The sequence below is a fragment of the Populus nigra genome, chromosome 6, assembly GCF_951802175.1.
Source record: "Populus nigra chromosome 6, ddPopNigr1.1, whole genome shotgun sequence".
NCBI lineage: Eukaryota > Viridiplantae > Streptophyta > Magnoliopsida > Malpighiales > Salicaceae > Populus > Populus nigra.
In genome coordinates, this window is record NC_084857.1 from 5,019,255 (window position 1) to 5,037,846 (window position 18,592).

The window sequence follows — 18,592 nt, forward strand, 5'->3', positions numbered from 1 at the left end:
TTGGAAAACCCAATACCCCGTATTAAACTAGGCCCAATATTTCCATATCACCCGTACAACTGCGTAACACTGAGCCCTTCATCTTGAATCTAACCTGGAGCCCAGCCCGTGATTTTCGGCTCGGGTTTAGACTCTTCCATACCCGCTCAATTATATACCGAGTCGGGTTCGGGTTTTTACCCATCAGGTGGAAAGTGGGTCAGGTATCCTCACAATTCTTTATATTTCTCAACGTTTTAATTTAATATGAACATAGAATACATATGAACATAGAATTAATGTATTGGATAAAAAAATACATATGAACATAGAATTAATTTTCAATTTTTTTTCTTTTTTTTGGTGAAAACTAGATGACGGGGCTCGGCTTATGGGCGGAGGTAGCCAGGTAGACAGCTAGAATGTATATATAAGCGTGTGTTGAAATATGATCTCTGATGTCAATAAAAATATAGTGATCAGAGGTTGCTTTTGTCTGCTCTTAATTTTTAAAGTAATATTTTTTATCATGTGTATATATATATATATATATATATATATATATATATATTCAGACGGAGCTTCACATTATTGAAGGTTTGCTGGGCAACAACTCCCCACATAGCAAAATGGTAATAATCCAACGATTGTACTTGTGAAGTAACTGACATTTCTTTTGTTTTTTTTTGGGTAGACAGCTGGCAAATTACATTATTTACATCTTCATGCTTGATATACTGTTTGTTTGCTGTATATAGTATATACTCGACATCACACACACCTTCTATGCCAATGTTATTTTGAGATTACTGCTGCTGTCGGATTCCCTGAGATACAATTAGCATGCCGCGGCTATGTCTTTTAGGCTCTGTTTGTTTGCTATTCCATGTACCCTAGAAGAGCATGCAATTGTGTAGAGAGAGAGAGAGAGAGAGAGAGCATGGCAATTGTGTTCCTACTGTGCGTTGTTTAGCCTTTGACACTACAATTACTATATATTATGTTAAAAGCTTTCCCAGATTATCTGAATTTCCAAAGAATACTTAACTTTAAGCCACTGGACAAATTGGGGGTTATGATGAACCAATCTTGTTGGTGAAGAATGGCAGTGGACTGATTTCATACCAGCAAGTGAAAGGCAGACCAGCTAGCATATTATGTTGCAGTGCAAATCAGTGGTCAATTGTAAAGTTAAGCCAGTTCAGTTTAATCACTTTCCCAGAAACATTTGCATTGACAGTTCAGCAAAGCAACAGTTTGTTTTGAAGAGTGTACTGTGTAACATGAAGATCCAGATGTTGCACAGTAATGGACATATCGAGTGTACAATGGTGTATAAACTAGAGCTCGAAAACGAAACTTTAGGAGCAGGAGTATGATAAACAAAGCTCTAGCTGTTGGAGATAAAAAAAATTTAGCAGCTCAAGGCTTCCAAGCTGGAGGAGGTGGAGGACTTGGAGGATAGAGTGGTGGAACTGCTGAAAACATTCTATTTTTGTCGATGCCAATTCCACCACTGCTTGTCAATGATGAAAGCGCAGCAACTAGTCCTGCATTTCCAGCTAAAGTTGGCTCGGTAAAGTTGTAATTTTTACGAACATCACGGAACCGGTCAAACCTATCAGGCCCTCCGACCATGGCTCCTGTAATGTTGTTAGGATTGGGTTTGGGGCTGTCACGCCACCTCCATCCGCCTGTGCATGAATAACTTCTCTTGTCATTGGGTATTGATGCCCCACGGTGATGAATATGTCTGGGGAACTTGGCGCCATACCCCACCACATAGCTCATTTTCATGGGGTTATCACCTAGGATGTAGTTGATCTGTTTTGAGAAAAATCACGGGAAGATTAGTCTACTATGGATATAAAAGAATGTAAGAGGCAATTTCATGAAGAGTAGCTATATTTTGTGGCTGGGGCATAGCATTATTGATACTATAATTCACGTCTGAATAAGAGTTCCGAAAGTTGAAATTCCCCTGCCCAAAAACTAATAAATGTTTTGGATACCAATCTGAAAGTGGCCAGCATATCTAATTAAAGAAGGAAAATCCGAAGTTTGTTTTCTATGGTACATGACTCTGATCAGCTGTTTAGGTCAGCAGTTCTTGGCTTAACCAATTCTTAATTTCTTACCCTAGGACTGCCTATTGGAGTTGAAATGGCAATGGGGAAAATTTATCAGCTTTAATTAGCAAGTATCTTGAAAAGGGCACCTGTGAGGTGGCGAAGCTCCGAAGGACATCCAGTGGAATAAATTTGGAACCACACTGGAATCCTGGAACTCTAGTGGCATTCAGATAGTCGACAAAGAGTGATGCTAAAAAGGCAGTATTAGCCACATACTGAAGAGGCTGTGGCCTTCCACTGCTCAGTTGGATCATCCCCCCTGCAAGTTTTTGAAAACTCGTCAGAAAAAAATCAAAATTAAGGAAAAACAAGTTAAAACTACTGGCACATAATCTATTCAAGCAAACAGTAGCACATAAAACACATGATTAAAGAGTGAGATCTTATGTCTGTACCTTTAGTCCAGTTGAATACATTGAACTGTTGGAGATAAGAACACATGTTAAGTTCTGTCTTGTTGTGATACATATGCAACATCTCCTCATATGGATATCCTGGATTCAAGAATATCCTGCACCTTGTTAACAGCAGCATAGCTGCTGGTAACTTGTTGTCCCAACTCAGCACACTCAAGTCAGAAATCCTGTAAAGTGCCTTGGAGTGCTTAGAGAAGCCTGGTTCGGTTGCCCATCTAATGTAGTTAACATTTCCTGTGGCATAGTACAACCAAGTAGCGCCCCAAATGAACTCATCATAGTATCCAGTGGAGTTGTAAAAAGGTTCAATGTAAGGTTTCCCACGAGAATATGGTCGCCGTTTTCCAAGATCCCTGGCAAAGGCATATACTGTCTCTGCACCTCTTACAAGCTTTTTTGAATAGACCTCGTCGTCTCGGAATACTATAGACGCTGCAGCGAGGGCTGCTGCCATCTCTCCTGCGAGGTCAGAGCCTGCATTTACAACTCGGGAAGGCCTCGGATAGTCCATATCTTCAGGTCTCTGCCAGCAGTAATGATCATCTGGCTGTCTGGAGCCACTTTGAGATCCACCAACCTGGGAAATAAACACAAAAATAAGCTATGTCTGTTCAAGTCTTAATAAATGGAAATACAGTAGTCAAATGCACATAAAATTCATTTTGACTGAAGATTAGTACCTGGCAATAGATTTTGTCAATTTTGCTGGCACTGGAGTTGAAGGTTAATAGCAAGTAATCAGTGCCCCACTTGATTAAATCTCTGGTATGCTTGTACTCACCAATGGCCTCATATTTCTGACTGTATTCAATGACGCTCCAGCTCAACATTGTCATGGCAAATGCCATGGGAAAATGAAACTTGGTGTTATCCCCAGCATCATAATATCCTCCAACAAGACCTAATTTAGAAAAATCAGAACCATTTCCATCTTGTAGCCCTGAATCTTCTCTCCATGGTATTCCATTGTTCTTGGGCAATTTACCAGCTGCACCCCATTCGTCGATGGCTCCCCAATTAATACTTGCTTGTCAATTCTATAACTATAGTAGTAAAACATAATTATAAAACCCACCACTACCTAATTACAAACCTAACTGTTTGAACAGGCCATTTATCAAAACGATTCAAAAATATTAAGAGATTAGATTAATTAATTTCTATAATCAAACAGCATCACACAACTAGACAAGACATGGACCTTTGCTTAGTCATTTCTTGTTTCTTCCATCTATGTACCTACCTCCCTACCTGAAAAGTACTCTTTTTTCTTTAATTATGGTTTCAAGGGAAAGGTCGAATTGGAAGGGAAGGTGATGCACTTAATGCTTCTGGTAGGTGGTTCATTGCCTTGATGACTATCTAATACTAACAGGCTAAATCTGGCAGTCCAAGAAAAGTTGTATGCATCTCGAACCGACCAAAATTATACAATTGATACAGAATGTGAGACGACGCCTCAAGATCACCAGCTCATTTAAAGGAATTCACTCTGCAGATTGATTGAAAACCCACCAAACATTCTCGAAAGGGCTTTCATGGAAAAAAAGGGATCCAAAAAGAAGAATAAGATTGTGTTTTTTTCAATTTAGCGATAATGAAGGGAAACCAGCGAGTTTATTCTACACGCAAAGGGCCCACACGGCATGCTGTTAACCTTTCTGCACAAGGGCTTGTAAAGTCATTATTTACCTGATACGGTGGACACAGGCTCCGAATCAACCGTTTCACACAAATTTGAAAATTGTTTGGTTGGGGGCTTGAAAATGTTGAATTTATGTTTGTTCCTAACATTAAATGTTATTGCTATTAGATTTATTTTTTAAAAAATTGTTGAACTGATAAAATGAAAAACTCATAAATGATAATGAAATGGATATTATAAGCATTAAATTAATAAATAAATTTCTTTAAAATAATAAATACATTGACAAGTATATGATGTCTAAAAAAAAGGAACAAAGGAAAGAGAGTTGTAGTTTTAGGGTTGAAAAGTTGTACATATGACTTTTGTGATGGTAGCTTTTGAAAAATTATAAATTATAGCTTTTAAAAATGATACATGGAAAAAGTTATGATGTTAACTTTTAAAATATTATTATCAGTTTGTTTGGTAGTGTATTAAGAATTACTTTTCAAATAATTTTTCATGACGTAATATATATCAATGATTTTTTTTTATTTTTTTAAAAAAAATTTGACATCAACATATCAGAACAATTTAAAACATAAAAAATATATTAAATTTTAATAAAAAAAATTTAATTTTTTAAAAATACTGTTTGCACCATGTTCATAAACAGTGTCGTATTTAATAGTTACGACCAATTGATGATTCCCAAAGCAACACTTAGTTTAATTATAATGAAGTAAGATCACAAGATTAATTAATTAATTTCCTCTTCTCTTTGATGTAAATATATGTGTTTTCCGTTTTTAATTAGGAAGAATATATTTTGTTATTTAATTCAGGATCTAATGATCTCTAACCCTAAAAATATTTCATTTTATTATGAAAATCTTTTTATTTTCGAGGTGGGCGTGGCAGCCCTGCAATGCAAGCCAGCCCATTAATTTCATTGCTAGCTTTCTTTTGGCTTGTAAATAAATAAATAATAATAATAATAATAATAAAAACGAACTTGAATTGTATTGTTCGTGCACGAGACAATTATATTTTATACATGCGAGCAAATACAAAAATATTAATTACCCTTTATGATTTACTACGAAACTAAACCTCTGGGAAAAGAAAAGTGGGAACGTTTGACTTGACTTACATTTCTGGGCATTGAAGAAGAGGAGAGCCTTGTGGAGTGCAAGAGTGTAATTGTCAGGAGGAGAAGGCTTCAACCTGTGCTTTGGCAGAGTCTTGGCGAGGACGGTAGGGAGTAGAATGACAAGAACAGCAAAAACAAATGCATAAAGAGTCCACTTCAAGGCTCTGTGGCTACAAGCTATGCAGCCGAAGTCCACGTACTTTTTTTTCTTGGTCTCTTGTCGGTACAGTAACCAGCTCTGTTGTGTCTCGTCTAGATGATGGCGTTGAGGTTGCAAGGCTGCCTTGTCCCCCTCCATGTTACGACTCTTCTCGTCGTCGGTTGTCGATTCTGCAGCTCCATTGTAAATCTCAAACGATCCTCCCCAGTGATTTGCTGAATGCATTTTCTTTTTTTCTTTTTTTCTTTTTCCGGTGGGGGGGGGGGTTGTTTCTTGTATATCACTCTCTTTTGTTCTCACTGGCCATGTAGGTGAGGGAGAAAGAGAGGTTTGGTGATCAAAAAGGAATTAAGAATTTTAATGGATTTGATAGAACATGGTTGGAGGAGGAGGAGGAGGAAGGAAAGGGTTTTAATTTGTGGGCAGGGAGAGATCGGAAGAGGAGGGTATATATTTATAGATGGTCACTTACCAGTAGGCGAAAATGGCCTCCAAAAATGATGATTGATGATAATGTATTGCAGGAGAAGTTTCTTGAGGGAGAAAAAACTTCATTCTCTCTCTCTCTCTCTCTCTCTCTCTCTCATTTCATTCTTGGGCATTATTATATTATAATTATAATTGTTATAGAAAACAGTAAGAGGTGTGGCCATTCTACGGTAGAGAAAGTCTTGTTCACACATTTACACATTATTGTGGATTTATTGTGCTTTTTTTTTCTTTTTTTTCATCAAATTTTTATTTCGGATGATAATTATAATTGAAGACCAATTATATAGTTCGAATTTATTAGATGAAGACAAATTTAAAAGGCGAAAGATCAAAATAAAACAATAAAAAAAGGGTTCAAAATGGATAGTAAACTTTGATTCTCCATATTTACAAGCTATACAATTTATGTTGTTTTAGTCTTTTAGATGTTGAAAGTTTAATTTTAGTTTAAATTTTTAATTTATTTTTTAATTCCTAATTAGAGAGAAAGTAATTTTGGATTATGGTGTTAGAGAGATAAAGTTTTTCTTTATACTAATTCTAGCCACGAAAAGGTCAATTTTGAATTTAACGGTTTCATTTGATTATAAAAGTTTAACTTAAGTATTATTCAACCCTGAAATTTCATGAGAAAGAATATCTAGCCTTGAAAAGTTTTTTATTTTCAAGTTGAGTTTTTGTTTTCATACATTTTTTGGTTGTTTGAAATCATAAAAAAATTTCGTTAGATTTTCTTAGTGTTTTGGGGTTGAAAAATATTTTTTTAGGTTGGAAACCCATTACCCTAATTTCCAGACAACCATTTGGTTGCTAGATTTTAGGTATCTAAATGATATATCATCTGCAGGCCCAGACGACATGTCGTTTTCTTAATTAGACAATGCATTGTCTACGTTATATTTTTCTAGAAAAATAAGGGTAGACAACGCATCGTCCTCTCTCTATTATTTGGAAAAACAATACATGCCTTGTGCGCGTGCCATGCCATTTATATGGGCCAAAACATAGCTTTTTTTGATGTGTTCTTTGTAGCTATTAAATCCAACTCAAAACAAGGACCGGAGAACAATCTCGGCGGTTTGACCATGAAAAAAAAATCATTTTTTATATAAAAGATCAAAATGGCATTGTTTAGTGTTTTTTGAAAAGTTAGTGGATTTCAAACCAAGTTTTGATTTGATCGAGGATCAAGCCATGATTTTGAGAAGGGTATGTCTAGTCAATGACAACCTCTCTTTTTTTTTTAAAAAAAAATAAACCTACATGGCCTAGGTCTCGGGTTGAATAGGTTGCAAGCCAACCTAACGAGTCGGTTCACATTTTATAGCTCCAATATTTCCAACACCTTAAACTCAAAAAAAAAAATTATTTCATTATTTTTTTGAATATTTTTAATTCTTTTTTTTAAATGTCTCCTCCTTATCAATCTTTATAAAAAACATAGGTCTACTTTTTTATTTTAGTCCCGTGATGTTTTTTATTTTTTGAAAAAGTATTGTTTTTTTGTATATAAAAAAAATCTCGGGCATCTAGTTAGAGTACAATTGAATGAAAAAATAAATTTGAAATAAAAATTTATTAGATCCAGTCGGGTGCATAACCTAAATCATGGATTTGTCTGTGAATTCACTAACTCACAAAATCTAGTTAGATGATTCTTTTCAGAATTGCCATGCACACATCGCATGAGGGGGTTTAGGTGGCCAAATGATGGCTTATAGGGCATCGTTTAATTTTTCTCGACAACCCCTCCATTCCTGAGTGGCCTGTGTGGTCAACAAATCTCTAATTTTGCATCAGTGACTTTTTTTTCTTTTTTTTCTCTTCAATTTTCACGTATGACCATTGAAAATTTCAAAACGACCATTCAATTTGTTTTTTCTTATACTTGACCTTTGTTCTTTTGATTATTATTTATTTTATTTGAAATAATTTATAAAATTAGATTTTGTTTTAATTTAATCATCTATTAATTTTTTTACTTGTCAGATTTGATCATTGTTTTTTTAATTGCTAATTTTTTTATTTGAAATAATTTTTAAAATTAATTTTTTATATGAATTCATCTTCTATTTTTTTATATTAGATTTGATTATTATTATTTTGATTATTATTTTTTATATTTTAGTAAATATTTTAAAATTATTTTATCTTTCAATATCATCATTAAATGGTGATGAAATTTTTGATTGAACTCATGGAAGCTATTTCACGGGTTGCATTGTTTATTTATAATCTAATTGTAACTTAAAATCGATTGCTTTGTTTCTTCTTGCGTGGAAGAATTGATGCTGTTTATCGGGGAGGAGGGGCTGCTTAGCTGTGATGCAACCTTCCGAATCTTGGAATCTTAATTCAGAGGATACACATGTCAAATTACTTTCTGAGATATACATATAATTAATTCCATCAATTTAATATTGATTAAAATACATGGCTTCTCTTGGTGAATGAGGCAGTGTAGCAATTAGCTCGAGGCTAGTAAAGAGAAAATTGAGAATTTTAAGAGGTGGACCGTCCATGTTCCAATGCATGGTTTCTTGAATCCTTTTTGAACAAATAAATAAATCTATCCTCTTTTTTTATTTAATTAAGGTCTCTCCTAACACCTATCGAATTGAAATGTAAAGTGCCTGTGTTAATGGGATTGGTAGAATATATATATATATATATATAGATGACCGGTAAACACTTGAATTACAGGCTTGTTGGCTTGTTAAGGAAGGGAAGCCAAATAAATAAAGAAAACTCTGGTACCTTGGCTAATGAGTTTGTGTTTGGGAGCACAATATACACGAGGGTTTAGAAACATATTTTTAAATTAAATTAGAGATGATAATGGATTAGGATATCTATAAATCAAGTTTGTATTTATTTATATTTGGATTCAAATCTAAAATAATTATTTATATTTAACCCAAAACTTGAGAGGTATAAACTTTTTATACTCGAAATCAATCGAGTGCCGTCGAGTAATAAATACCTGACCATATATACATTAAGAACATAATAGCTTAAGAACAAATGGCTTAATCAACCAGTTTTACAATGAAAAAAAATATACATATGTTACTTGCACAGTTATAGGGCAAAAATAGTGCTAAAAGGCTACAACAACGTTGCCACGGACCAACAAAGGAGAAAGTGGGATATCCTCCTTTTGAATAATTTATACACCTAAACAAATAGAAATTCTTCCATGATAAAGATTTGTCACATCATCCATTCACAGTCGAGCAAGGAAGATTCAATTGAATGTATGGAGAGCCAAGGCGTCGCACGTTCTATATTTGTTGCTGCGAGTAGATCTGCTGCTACTGGATCTGCTGAAGCCGTTGCCGTTGCCGTCGCGGGGTGTGCTCCTCTCTGGAGAAGAGAGTGGGAGTGAGCGAGAGGAAGGGAAGTGCTGGGCTAGGAGGAGAAGTGTCATGTCCAATCTAAAATCTGAATTGTTAACTTCAAGTTGTTTTCCAATCTGATTCGCAAAAACCCTAAAATTTTCTTTATGTGTATATAAATGTATTTTATGATTTTAAAGCTATTGATGCATTTCAGATTGAGTTAAGTATAACATTATCCATGCCCAATCTAAAATCTGATTTTTTTTTTAACTCCAAGTTGTTTTTGAACTTGATCTATAAAAACCCTAAATTTTCTTTATATATATATATATATAAATGTATTTTATGATTTTAAGGCTATTAATTAATGCATTTGAGATTGGGTTAGGTATAATATAATATCATCCCTGCCCGATCCAAAATCGAGTTCTTAACTCCAAGTTGTTTTCGAACCTGATCCGAACTCGACTGGGTAAAAAATTTTCTACACATTCACATCGGATATCTATTGAATTCGAGTAAAAAAATCATCCCTATATTCGACTGCATGGAGCTTTTGAATTAAACCCACCCGCCAGATACTGCAAGCACGTTTGTTGTCGTTAGGTTTTTGAATTCTTTGAGATAACGATAATTAAGTGTTTGAATTTTTTATAAAATCAAAGTCTCATCCAGGGCCATGAACTACCAAGTTCCACCAGATAACTTGGCAAATGAAACTTGCCTCGAGGTTACGTTTTGTCGCTTGAAGAATTTCACCTCTGTTTACAGATATAGCAACTTCGAGTCATTCCTGCAAACACTGCCGTATTATTGTGTTCAGAAACATAGAAATCCACCGATTCTCAACCTAAATCCAGAAACATATGAATGATGAACTCTTAATTCTCACACTGCAACAATTAGGAAAGCTATCTCCTTCTATTTAAATTTTAATCCTTTGTTTTCTGCCAACAAGCTACATTTATCAGAAACCGAAGGTTAATTATGATGCAGATTTACATATATTAGAAAATACGACGAGAATGTCTTGCGGGTGGCTCGCAGATTTAGCATGAACAGGGACAACAACCTCTCACCGATCCAATTTGGTATCTTCCCAGAGAATTTGTTGTCTCCAGTATCAGGTGTTCATAAACCTGTGCAGTTTTGTGAAGATCACGACAATTTCCCAGAAAGGTTGCTGCTGCTCAATTTCATAACTCGAAGCCAAGGTAGTGAGCACTTGGAACTTGGGATGCCACTAGATAGATTGTTCTTGGATAGATCTAGGATATTAATACATTAAAACAATTAAAAAAATTACTAATTTTAAATATTTGTTTTTAAATTTTAATAAAAACAGGTTCACCTTTAATTACACAGGGTAAGAAAGTATCCAATGCTGTTACTGATTTCTTTTCCCCTTCATTTTAACTCTACTTTTTATTCATTTTTACCACATCACGAACGAAAATATAATAAATGGAGGGTCGGTTCAGTAAATTTACCATCACTATAAATACCGTAGACAACCAAATTCCTGAATCTCTCATCCCCTCCAGATCTAACCCAAAAAAAAGGAAGAAAGAAAGAACACCACCCCTCTCTCTCTTTACTGTAGTTCACACGCTAGAGACTGCTTCTCTCCCTACATGTAAAATCAATTAAAATTCATTCAACAATGAGAGTATCTACCACCTCCGTCACCGACGAACGCGCCGCCACGCTAAGCGGCGGAGGCTACCGAGACGCCGAATCACTGTTCCGTACCAAAGCAATCCCCGAAATTCGCAATGTCGAATCGGAAACGCGACAACAAATCGAAGAAAAGAAAGAAGAGCTTCGTCAATTAGTCGGTAACCGATATCGTGACCTAATTGATTCGGCCGATTCTATCGTTCACATGAAATCCTATTGCGAATCAATCTCTCGCAATATCGCGTCGATTCACACCAACATTCGCTCTCTTTCCGCTTCTCCGTTATCAGAAACCCCCAAATTCACAAGCCCTAACTCTACTCGTGGTGACAGCTATGGGATCGCATGTCGGGTCAAGTATTTAGTTGATACCCCGGAGAATATCTGGGGATGTTTGGACGAATTTATGTTTTTGGAGGCAGCAGGGAGGTATACACGTGCAAAACACGTACAGAATAAGTTGATGAATAGGGATTATAATAAGATCTTGTTGAATTTTCCACTCTTGCAGCATCAATGGCAGATTGTGGAGAGTTTTAAAGTGCAGATTTCGCAGAAGAGTCGCGAGAGGTTGTCAGATCAAGTATTGGAAATTGGGGGCTATGCGGATGCGTTGGCTGCGGCTGCAGTGATTGATGAATTGGAGCCTGATCAGGTATTGTGTTTGTTTCTTGATAGTAGAAAGTCGTGGATTTTGCAAAAATTAGGGGGTTTTGGTAGGGTTGATGTAAAAAATGATATTGTCAGTGGTGAGGTTGTCGTTTTTGTGTTTTGTGAAGTGTTAAAGATAATTCAAGTTAGTGTGGGACAAGTAGGGGAGTTGTTTTTGCAAGTTTTGAATGATATGCCTTTGTTTTATAAAGTTATTTTGAGTTCTCCTCCCGCTTCCCAATTGTTTGGGGGGATTCCGAATCCGGATGAGGAAGTGAGATTGTGGAAACTGTTTAGGGAAAAGCTCGAGTCTGTGAATGCTGCTCTCGATAAAGAATATATTGCCAGGACTTGTATGAGTTGGTTGAGGGATTGTGGTGGACAGATTGTGAGTAAGATTAATGGGAAGTTCTTGATTGATGCGATTGCTACTGGTGGAGAGCTTGCAGTGGCCGAGAAGATGATCAGGGAGACTATGGATAGTAAGCAAGTATTGGAGGGAAGTTTGGAGTGGCTCAAGAGTGTTTTCGGGTCTGAGATTGAGTTGCCTTGGAGCAGGATTCGAGAGCTAGTTTTAGAAGATGACTCAGATCTCTGGGATGAGATATTTGAAGGTGCTTTTGTTCAGAGGATGAAAACTATTATCATATCACGATTTGAGGATTTGGTCAGAGCTATCAATTTGGGAGAGTCCATTTGTGCAACTGGGGAGACTCCTGGTGAACAGATTGACTTTCAGGCATACTTGAACAGACCATCCACAGGAGGTGGGGTTTGGTTTATTGAACCCAATACAAAGAAGTCTGGTCTAGGTCTTGGTCATAAAGCATCGCTTGAAGAAAATGATTTTCATAATTGTCTCAGTGCATACTTTGCTCCTGAAGTCAGTCGAATCAGAGATGCAGTGGACAGCTGTTGTCAAAGTGTTCTTGAGGACCTGCTCAGTTTCTTAGAATCTCCAAAGGCAGCTCTGAGGATAAAGGATTTGGCACCATTTTTACAGGACAAGTGTTATGAGAGCATTTCAACCATATTGACAGAACTCAAGAGGGAGCTTGATAGTTTATATGCTGCAATGGGGAATGCCAACAATGTTGGACAGCGTGTGCCTCCTGCCATAGTTGTTGAGAAATCTCTTTACATTGGGAGACTCTTGTTTGCATTTCAAAACCACTCAAAACACATTCCAGTGATACTGGGCTCTCCAAGGTTTTGGGCCAAAGATACCATGGCTGCAGTTTTTGATAAGTTACCATCAGTATTGAGGCAATCTAGATTTGCGAATGATTATCCTATCCCTGACAGTCCTGGCAGGCAATCTCCCACCAGCTCTAAAAGACAGAGCTCATCTGCCACTGCTGCTTTGCGTGGAGCAAATGAAAGTGCAAGCCCTAAACTTGAAGAATTAGGCAGGATCATGAAGGATCTTTGCATCAGAGCTCACAATTTATGGATATCCTGGTTATCTGATGAGCTTTCAGCCATTCTTGCTCGGGATCTTGGAAAAGATGATGGATTATCAGCAACAACTCCCTTGAGGGTATGTGGTGTTTGTTTGACAATTTATCTTTCTCTTCTTATATTTTGTTTAAAATATTCCCTGTATCTCTGTTAAGCATCTTAAAGAGATGTGTGCTATTATAGAAAACAGTACTTGTGTTTGCTGCTAAGCATCTTTATAGAAAATAGTACTAAGCTTTGTCCATCTGAATGTGGGGCAGGGCTGGGAAGAGACAGTAGTCAAGCAAGAACAATCTGATGAGAGTCAAGCCGAAATGAAAATTTCACTCCCATCCATGCCTTCACTCTATATCATCTCTTTTCTGTTTCGGGCATGTGAAGAAATCCATAGAATTGGAGGTCATGTACTTGACAAGTCAATTCTGCAAAAATTTGCTTCAAGCCTATTGGAGAAGGTATGCAACTTGGCTGGACAATTGACTCTACTTGTTCCACAAACTCTTTTTTAATGTGGTGATGTATGTGTGTATATACTTGATTTTTATTGCCATATTCTTATTCTTGAGCTTATTTTATTAATTTTTTTTCTCTTTGTATTTTTTAAATAGAAGTCATGAGGCCATTTCTTCATCCTTATATAGTGCAGTGTTTCCTCATTAGCAATCTCAGATTGGTATTTCATTCATATTCCGGTGTTGATTTGCACTGTTTTTACCTTTTAATAATTTCTTTCCTTGTCCTCCAATCATTCATTTTTCTTGGATCTCATTGTAAATCGTAAACATTCTTGATTACTTGCACAGTTAGAATTCCTTAACTAGCTGATTTGCTTTTTATTTTGGGTCTATTTTTTTTTTTCTTATGGGCTGCTTCTTCAGTGGTGGCTTAAGTTAAGAGAAAATGAGTTTAGTTTAAAATTGACGTATTGCATTTTCTATCGTCTTTGTATGTATTAACTGTATACCTCATGCAGGTTATTGAAATTTATGAGGACTTCCTTTCCTCAAGAGAGTCTCATCAGTCTCAAGTGTCAGAGAAAGGAGTTCTTCAAATTCTGTTAGACCTAAGATTTGCTGCTGATGTTCTCTCTGGTGGCGATTGTAATATTAATGAGGAGATATCTAGAAATCCAAAGGTGAAAGTTCCTTTCAGACGGAAGCAGGAGCAAAGCCAGATGAAATCAGTCTCTAGAGAGCGTATTGATGGGTTAATCAATCGTTTTTCACAGAGACTTGATCCCATAGATTGGCTTACGTGAGTCTTTTTCATCCTTAATTTAAAAGGAAAGCATGGAAATTTTTGAATAAGTACAACCTTGGACTTCTAGTTCTAAAGGTTGTTTGTATTTCCTTGCACATGGCATGCCCTTACTTGATATTACCATTCATAGGGATTGTCATGATATTATGGCTTTAGAGTCATGGTTGGTGTTCTCCTTATTAGGTCAAGTTGATATTACCATTCATGGGGATTGCCATGATCTTATGGCTTAAGAGTCATGGGTGGCATTCTCCTTGTTAGGTCAATTGTTAAGGCCAACCTGGTCATGCAGACAACCTGGTCTCTGATAAATTATTTAGGTTTTTTAAGGTCTCAAATGATAGTAAAAATTTGTAAAGTAATGATCCGATATTAGTTGTCTAGTGTCACTTTTAAATGTGTACTATTCCATCCACTCTCAGGGGGCTTCTTTCCTTTTGTATCTCCACATGCTATTTGTATTTTGAACAATTGAAGCAGTCATTTATTCTTCTGTTGTGGTTGGGAATTATGGTATAATTCAATATCTGTTTTTCTGAATTAATGATTCTTTGTGTTGTATTTTTACTTGTTTAGGTATGAGCCATACCTGTGGGAGAATGAGAGGCAGTCATACTTAAGGCATGCTGTCCTTTTTGGGTTCTTTGTTCAGCTAAACCGGATGTACACTGATACAATGCAGAAACTACCTTCTAATCCAGAGTCAAATATCATGAGATGCTCTACTGTTCCTCGCTTTAAATACCTTCCAATCAGGTTAATGTTTTTCATGCATTTTTTTGGATGTCTACCAAACATGTGTACATGATATTTTTCACTGCTAGTCTCTTAATTGTCCACTGCAACTAATTTCATCTTAATTGTCCAGTGCGCCAGCATTGTCTTCGAGAGGGACAACAAAGACATCCATTCAAAGAACTGCAGATGATATTTCTTCAAGAAGTTCTTGGAAAGCTTATACCAAGGGAGAGCTTTCTCGAAATATTGATTTGGATGAAAACACTAGTTTTGGTGTAGCAGCACCCATTTTGAAGTCTTTCATGCAGGTACAGCTTTCTTTCTTTCTTTCTATATCTTGGCCTGGCGGATCTGAGATTCAGAAGATGAATGTCCCTGAATTCTTCCTTTCCAATTATTAGATTATTGAGAAAAGGAAGAAAAGAAGCGAAGTTTCTTAATCAACAGGACTCTTCCTTATTGGCAATAGACAGAAACGTGAACAAGAATAAAGCCATTAACAAATTTTGAGAGCAGAAGCTTGAAGTTAATTTTGTTAGATGAAATATCTGCCTTCTGGAAAATAGTGAAATATCTGGTTTAATTTATGATGGCAATAGATGATTGGTGGTGCTGTCAACAGTGTCTTGTATGCTCAACTGAGGTTAGGATGCACATTGGTTCTATGGATCCAAAGCTCAAAGATTGGCTTTAGGGCTTATTAAATTCTAATTGGATCAGAAATGTAGTTGCAGTTTACTTGCAGTTTCTGGATGGCTGCTTAGAAGCTGTAATCGTTAATCTGGGGCTCTTGGTTGCCAAAGAACTGAAAGAACCCCGGTGTTCTTGTTTTAGGATTTAATATGATTAGAACAAGGAACGGACTGCTTTTGTGGAGAAGCGAATCTAGCCTGGTTTATATTTGTAATTAGTTGCATGAGTGCAGAAGTATTAAAAAGGAAAGGTTAGGGAAATGACTAAGCTATCAAATTTATGTGAAGGTATTTCTCCAAAAAACAATTGTGCAGGCTGGGGGGTTGAAAATCTCTCAAATCAGATTCATGCCTGTTTTTCAGGAGGGATGGTAGGGGGATGGATGAGATAAATTCCTTGTATGGCATGATAGATGGAGACCTATGGAAGGAAAGGAAAGATCCTTCCTCAGTTTTTTCTACAATCCCTTCAATTTGGGCAAATTGGTCTCGATCCTCTCCCTCTCTCTTGTCAGCCAAACAACTAGATGGATGGATTAACATGCATCCTTTCTCCTCCTTATCCTCCCAGTGTACTGTTCTATCCCCCCACCATATCCATCCTTTCTGACAAACAAGTGCTGTTTTTAAGCGTTTATGAGGTGGAGCATGATTTTTGGCAGGGGTCTTTGAATTCTTATTTAGGTTACTGGCAATTCCATGATCTATCAAGAGTAGGATTGAAGCTTCAGGATAGAAGAATTCTGACAGTACATGCTGATCTTACAATTACAATATATATACAAAACCAATATAAGCTGTGGGACCTGCAATTAGAATTTATGCTTTGGATATTTGGAAAGCAGTAGCTTTCAGACGTCAGTAGAGAAAGATAAATACTCAGTCTTAGACTTGACAGGGAGACTGGAAAGAGTTTCTTATTTAATCAGTAAAGCAAATTCTCTCAAGTTCTGTTGTTAATACAAGAAGTTCAACAGATAAAGTTATCAATGATGGTTACACAATGCTTGTATTCTTTATTTGATTATTGCAAGTGAACATAGATTTGATTCTAGCAAGTGTGATATTATGTAAAATTTGAGGGATGGCATACTCTGTCTCCTTGTTGGGACATTTCTTGATTTAATTTGGTGGACAAACATAGCTTCATTTTTCTTAATTTATTTGAGAAGCTAACATTATGACAACAATTTCCCTCATAATGGCCAGGTCGGAAGCAGGTTTGGAGAGAGCACCTTAAAATTGGGATCTATGTTAACTGATGGGCAAGTAGGCATATTCAAAGACAGATCAGCAGCTGCCATGTCAACATTTGGTGATATTTTACCCGTCCAAGCAGCTGGCCTTCTTTCATCATTTACAGCTACCAGATCAGACTCTTGATTTCCCACTGAACCCTGAAAGTGCTGCTTCGTATTTAGCTGCACATTTTGTTTCTGTGATAAGAACAGGTGGCAATTTCACGATTGTGGGTGGGATATGATGCAGGAATTCAAGTTATCTCTAACCCAAGTGCAAAGGTTATGCATGTCATGTATTGATACGAAATGGAAATTTTCAGAGGTGAAGTGAGTACAGAGTGAAACTGTTGTAAAAGTGGATTTGTGAAGAAAAGGAGAAGCATCCGGAAGTTTAAATAGATCCAGCGGAGATCAAAAGAAAGTATTGTGTTTGCCAGTCCATACAGTAGAAAGAAACCAATAAAACTCAGCAGGGTATGAAGAAATGTGATTGGTTTATACGTGATGTTTTTTTGTATATAGAGACCGTTGCCTCTCTTGACGGTTGGCTTCATCAATGCCACAGAAAAGGAGGTGAAGCTCTTATTCGTGCTGCTGGGGTTCTCGAGCGTGTAAAGCAGAATATCGAGCAATGTATTCTTGCATGGTTTGTGTTTCAGTGGCTTCAGAGTTTCTCTCTAGTGAAGTCGGTTCATAAAGCAGAAATTGCACTGGACTGTCCCAATAGATTTTGTATTTGTTTGATGGATCTCCTTTTCAACTGAAATAAACAGTATAGAATATTGGGTTTCAAGATGAAAAGTGTTTAGTTTTGTGGTAGAAAATCTATATTTAGATTATCTATCTATATATATCTGTGTTGCCTTCCATGTATTAATCTGCGTCCGCTTTTAACATCTAGTAAAGATACTAATGTGCCTTGTGTGTATTTTCTTATCAGAATCTTCCTCCTTTTACCTTCAAGGTTATGCATGTTTGTTGAGAAAACAAAAGAAAGGAACTAGTTAAGAAGGTTTTAGTTTGATAATATATTCATACAGGTCTCAATCAATTTCTAGTTTGCCCGTGTTCTATGTAAATACACCCTGTGGTAGACCTGCTTTATTTAAAAGCATGGTTTTATTGATAAAGAGGGAGGGCAGCATGCCCAGATAAACACGATCAGCACAAAGCCCAGGTAAAATGAAGCAAACGAGCATATAAAATGATTTAGAAAGGTTCAGGTAGCCCTCGACTATATGAAGCCCAGTGACATAAAAAAGAGCTCATATACACAGCAGGCCGGACCAATCTTAAGAAGATCTCGAATGCTAGTCCACCTGGCCATCATGCTGGGTTCCACTTAAAATCAGCCCCATACCGTGTGGTGCGACCCCGCGACCGCGACCATCTCTGCGAGGCGGCCATGCAGTCTCCACTGTCCAAAATCACTTTTAATGCATCTTCCATATGCAATCCTGACACATAGCATGGCGGAGGGGATCGCAATCTGAAAGCAAATCAAATAACATGAATATTTTATTAACCGAAAACATTATGTTCACGTACGTAATTATCCCTGGAGTTTCC

General features: G+C 36.7%; 1 protein-coding gene and 1 pseudogene across 1 annotated transcript; one reads left to right on the forward strand and one right to left on the reverse strand.

The window, feature by feature from the left end:
• Window positions 1–1,185: 1,185 nt before the first annotated feature.
• LOC133695696 (endoglucanase 12-like) lies at window positions 1,186–5,695 on the reverse strand (annotated as a pseudogene).
• A 5,117-nt stretch (window positions 5,696–10,812) lies between these two features.
• Window positions 10,813–17,951, forward strand: LOC133698019 (conserved oligomeric Golgi complex subunit 1-like). The gene is made up of 6 exons (XM_062120877.1): window positions 10,813–13,171; window positions 13,353–13,547; window positions 14,066–14,346; window positions 14,929–15,108; window positions 15,221–15,398; window positions 16,992–17,951. The coding sequence occupies exons 1-6, from the start codon at window positions 10,964–10,966 to the stop codon at window positions 17,163–17,165; spliced, it is 3,216 nt and encodes a 1,071-aa protein (XP_061976861.1). The 5' UTR covers window positions 10,813–10,963; the 3' UTR covers window positions 17,166–17,951.
• Window positions 17,952–18,592: the final 641 nt, after the last annotated feature.

Bases quoted from the DNA above. Each gene is read 5' to 3' on its own strand.
- LOC133698019 (XM_062120877.1), top strand. From the start codon at position 10,964: ATGAGAGTATCTACCACCTCCGTCACCGACGAACGCGCCGCCACGCTA. The intron at 13,172-13,352 runs GTATGTGGTGTT...AATGTGGGGCAG, and splicing joins CAGCAACAACTCCCTTGAGG to GGCTGGGAAGAGACAGTAGT. The intron at 15,399-16,991 runs GTACAGCTTTCT...CATAATGGCCAG, and splicing joins TTTTGAAGTCTTTCATGCAG to GTCGGAAGCAGGTTTGGAGA.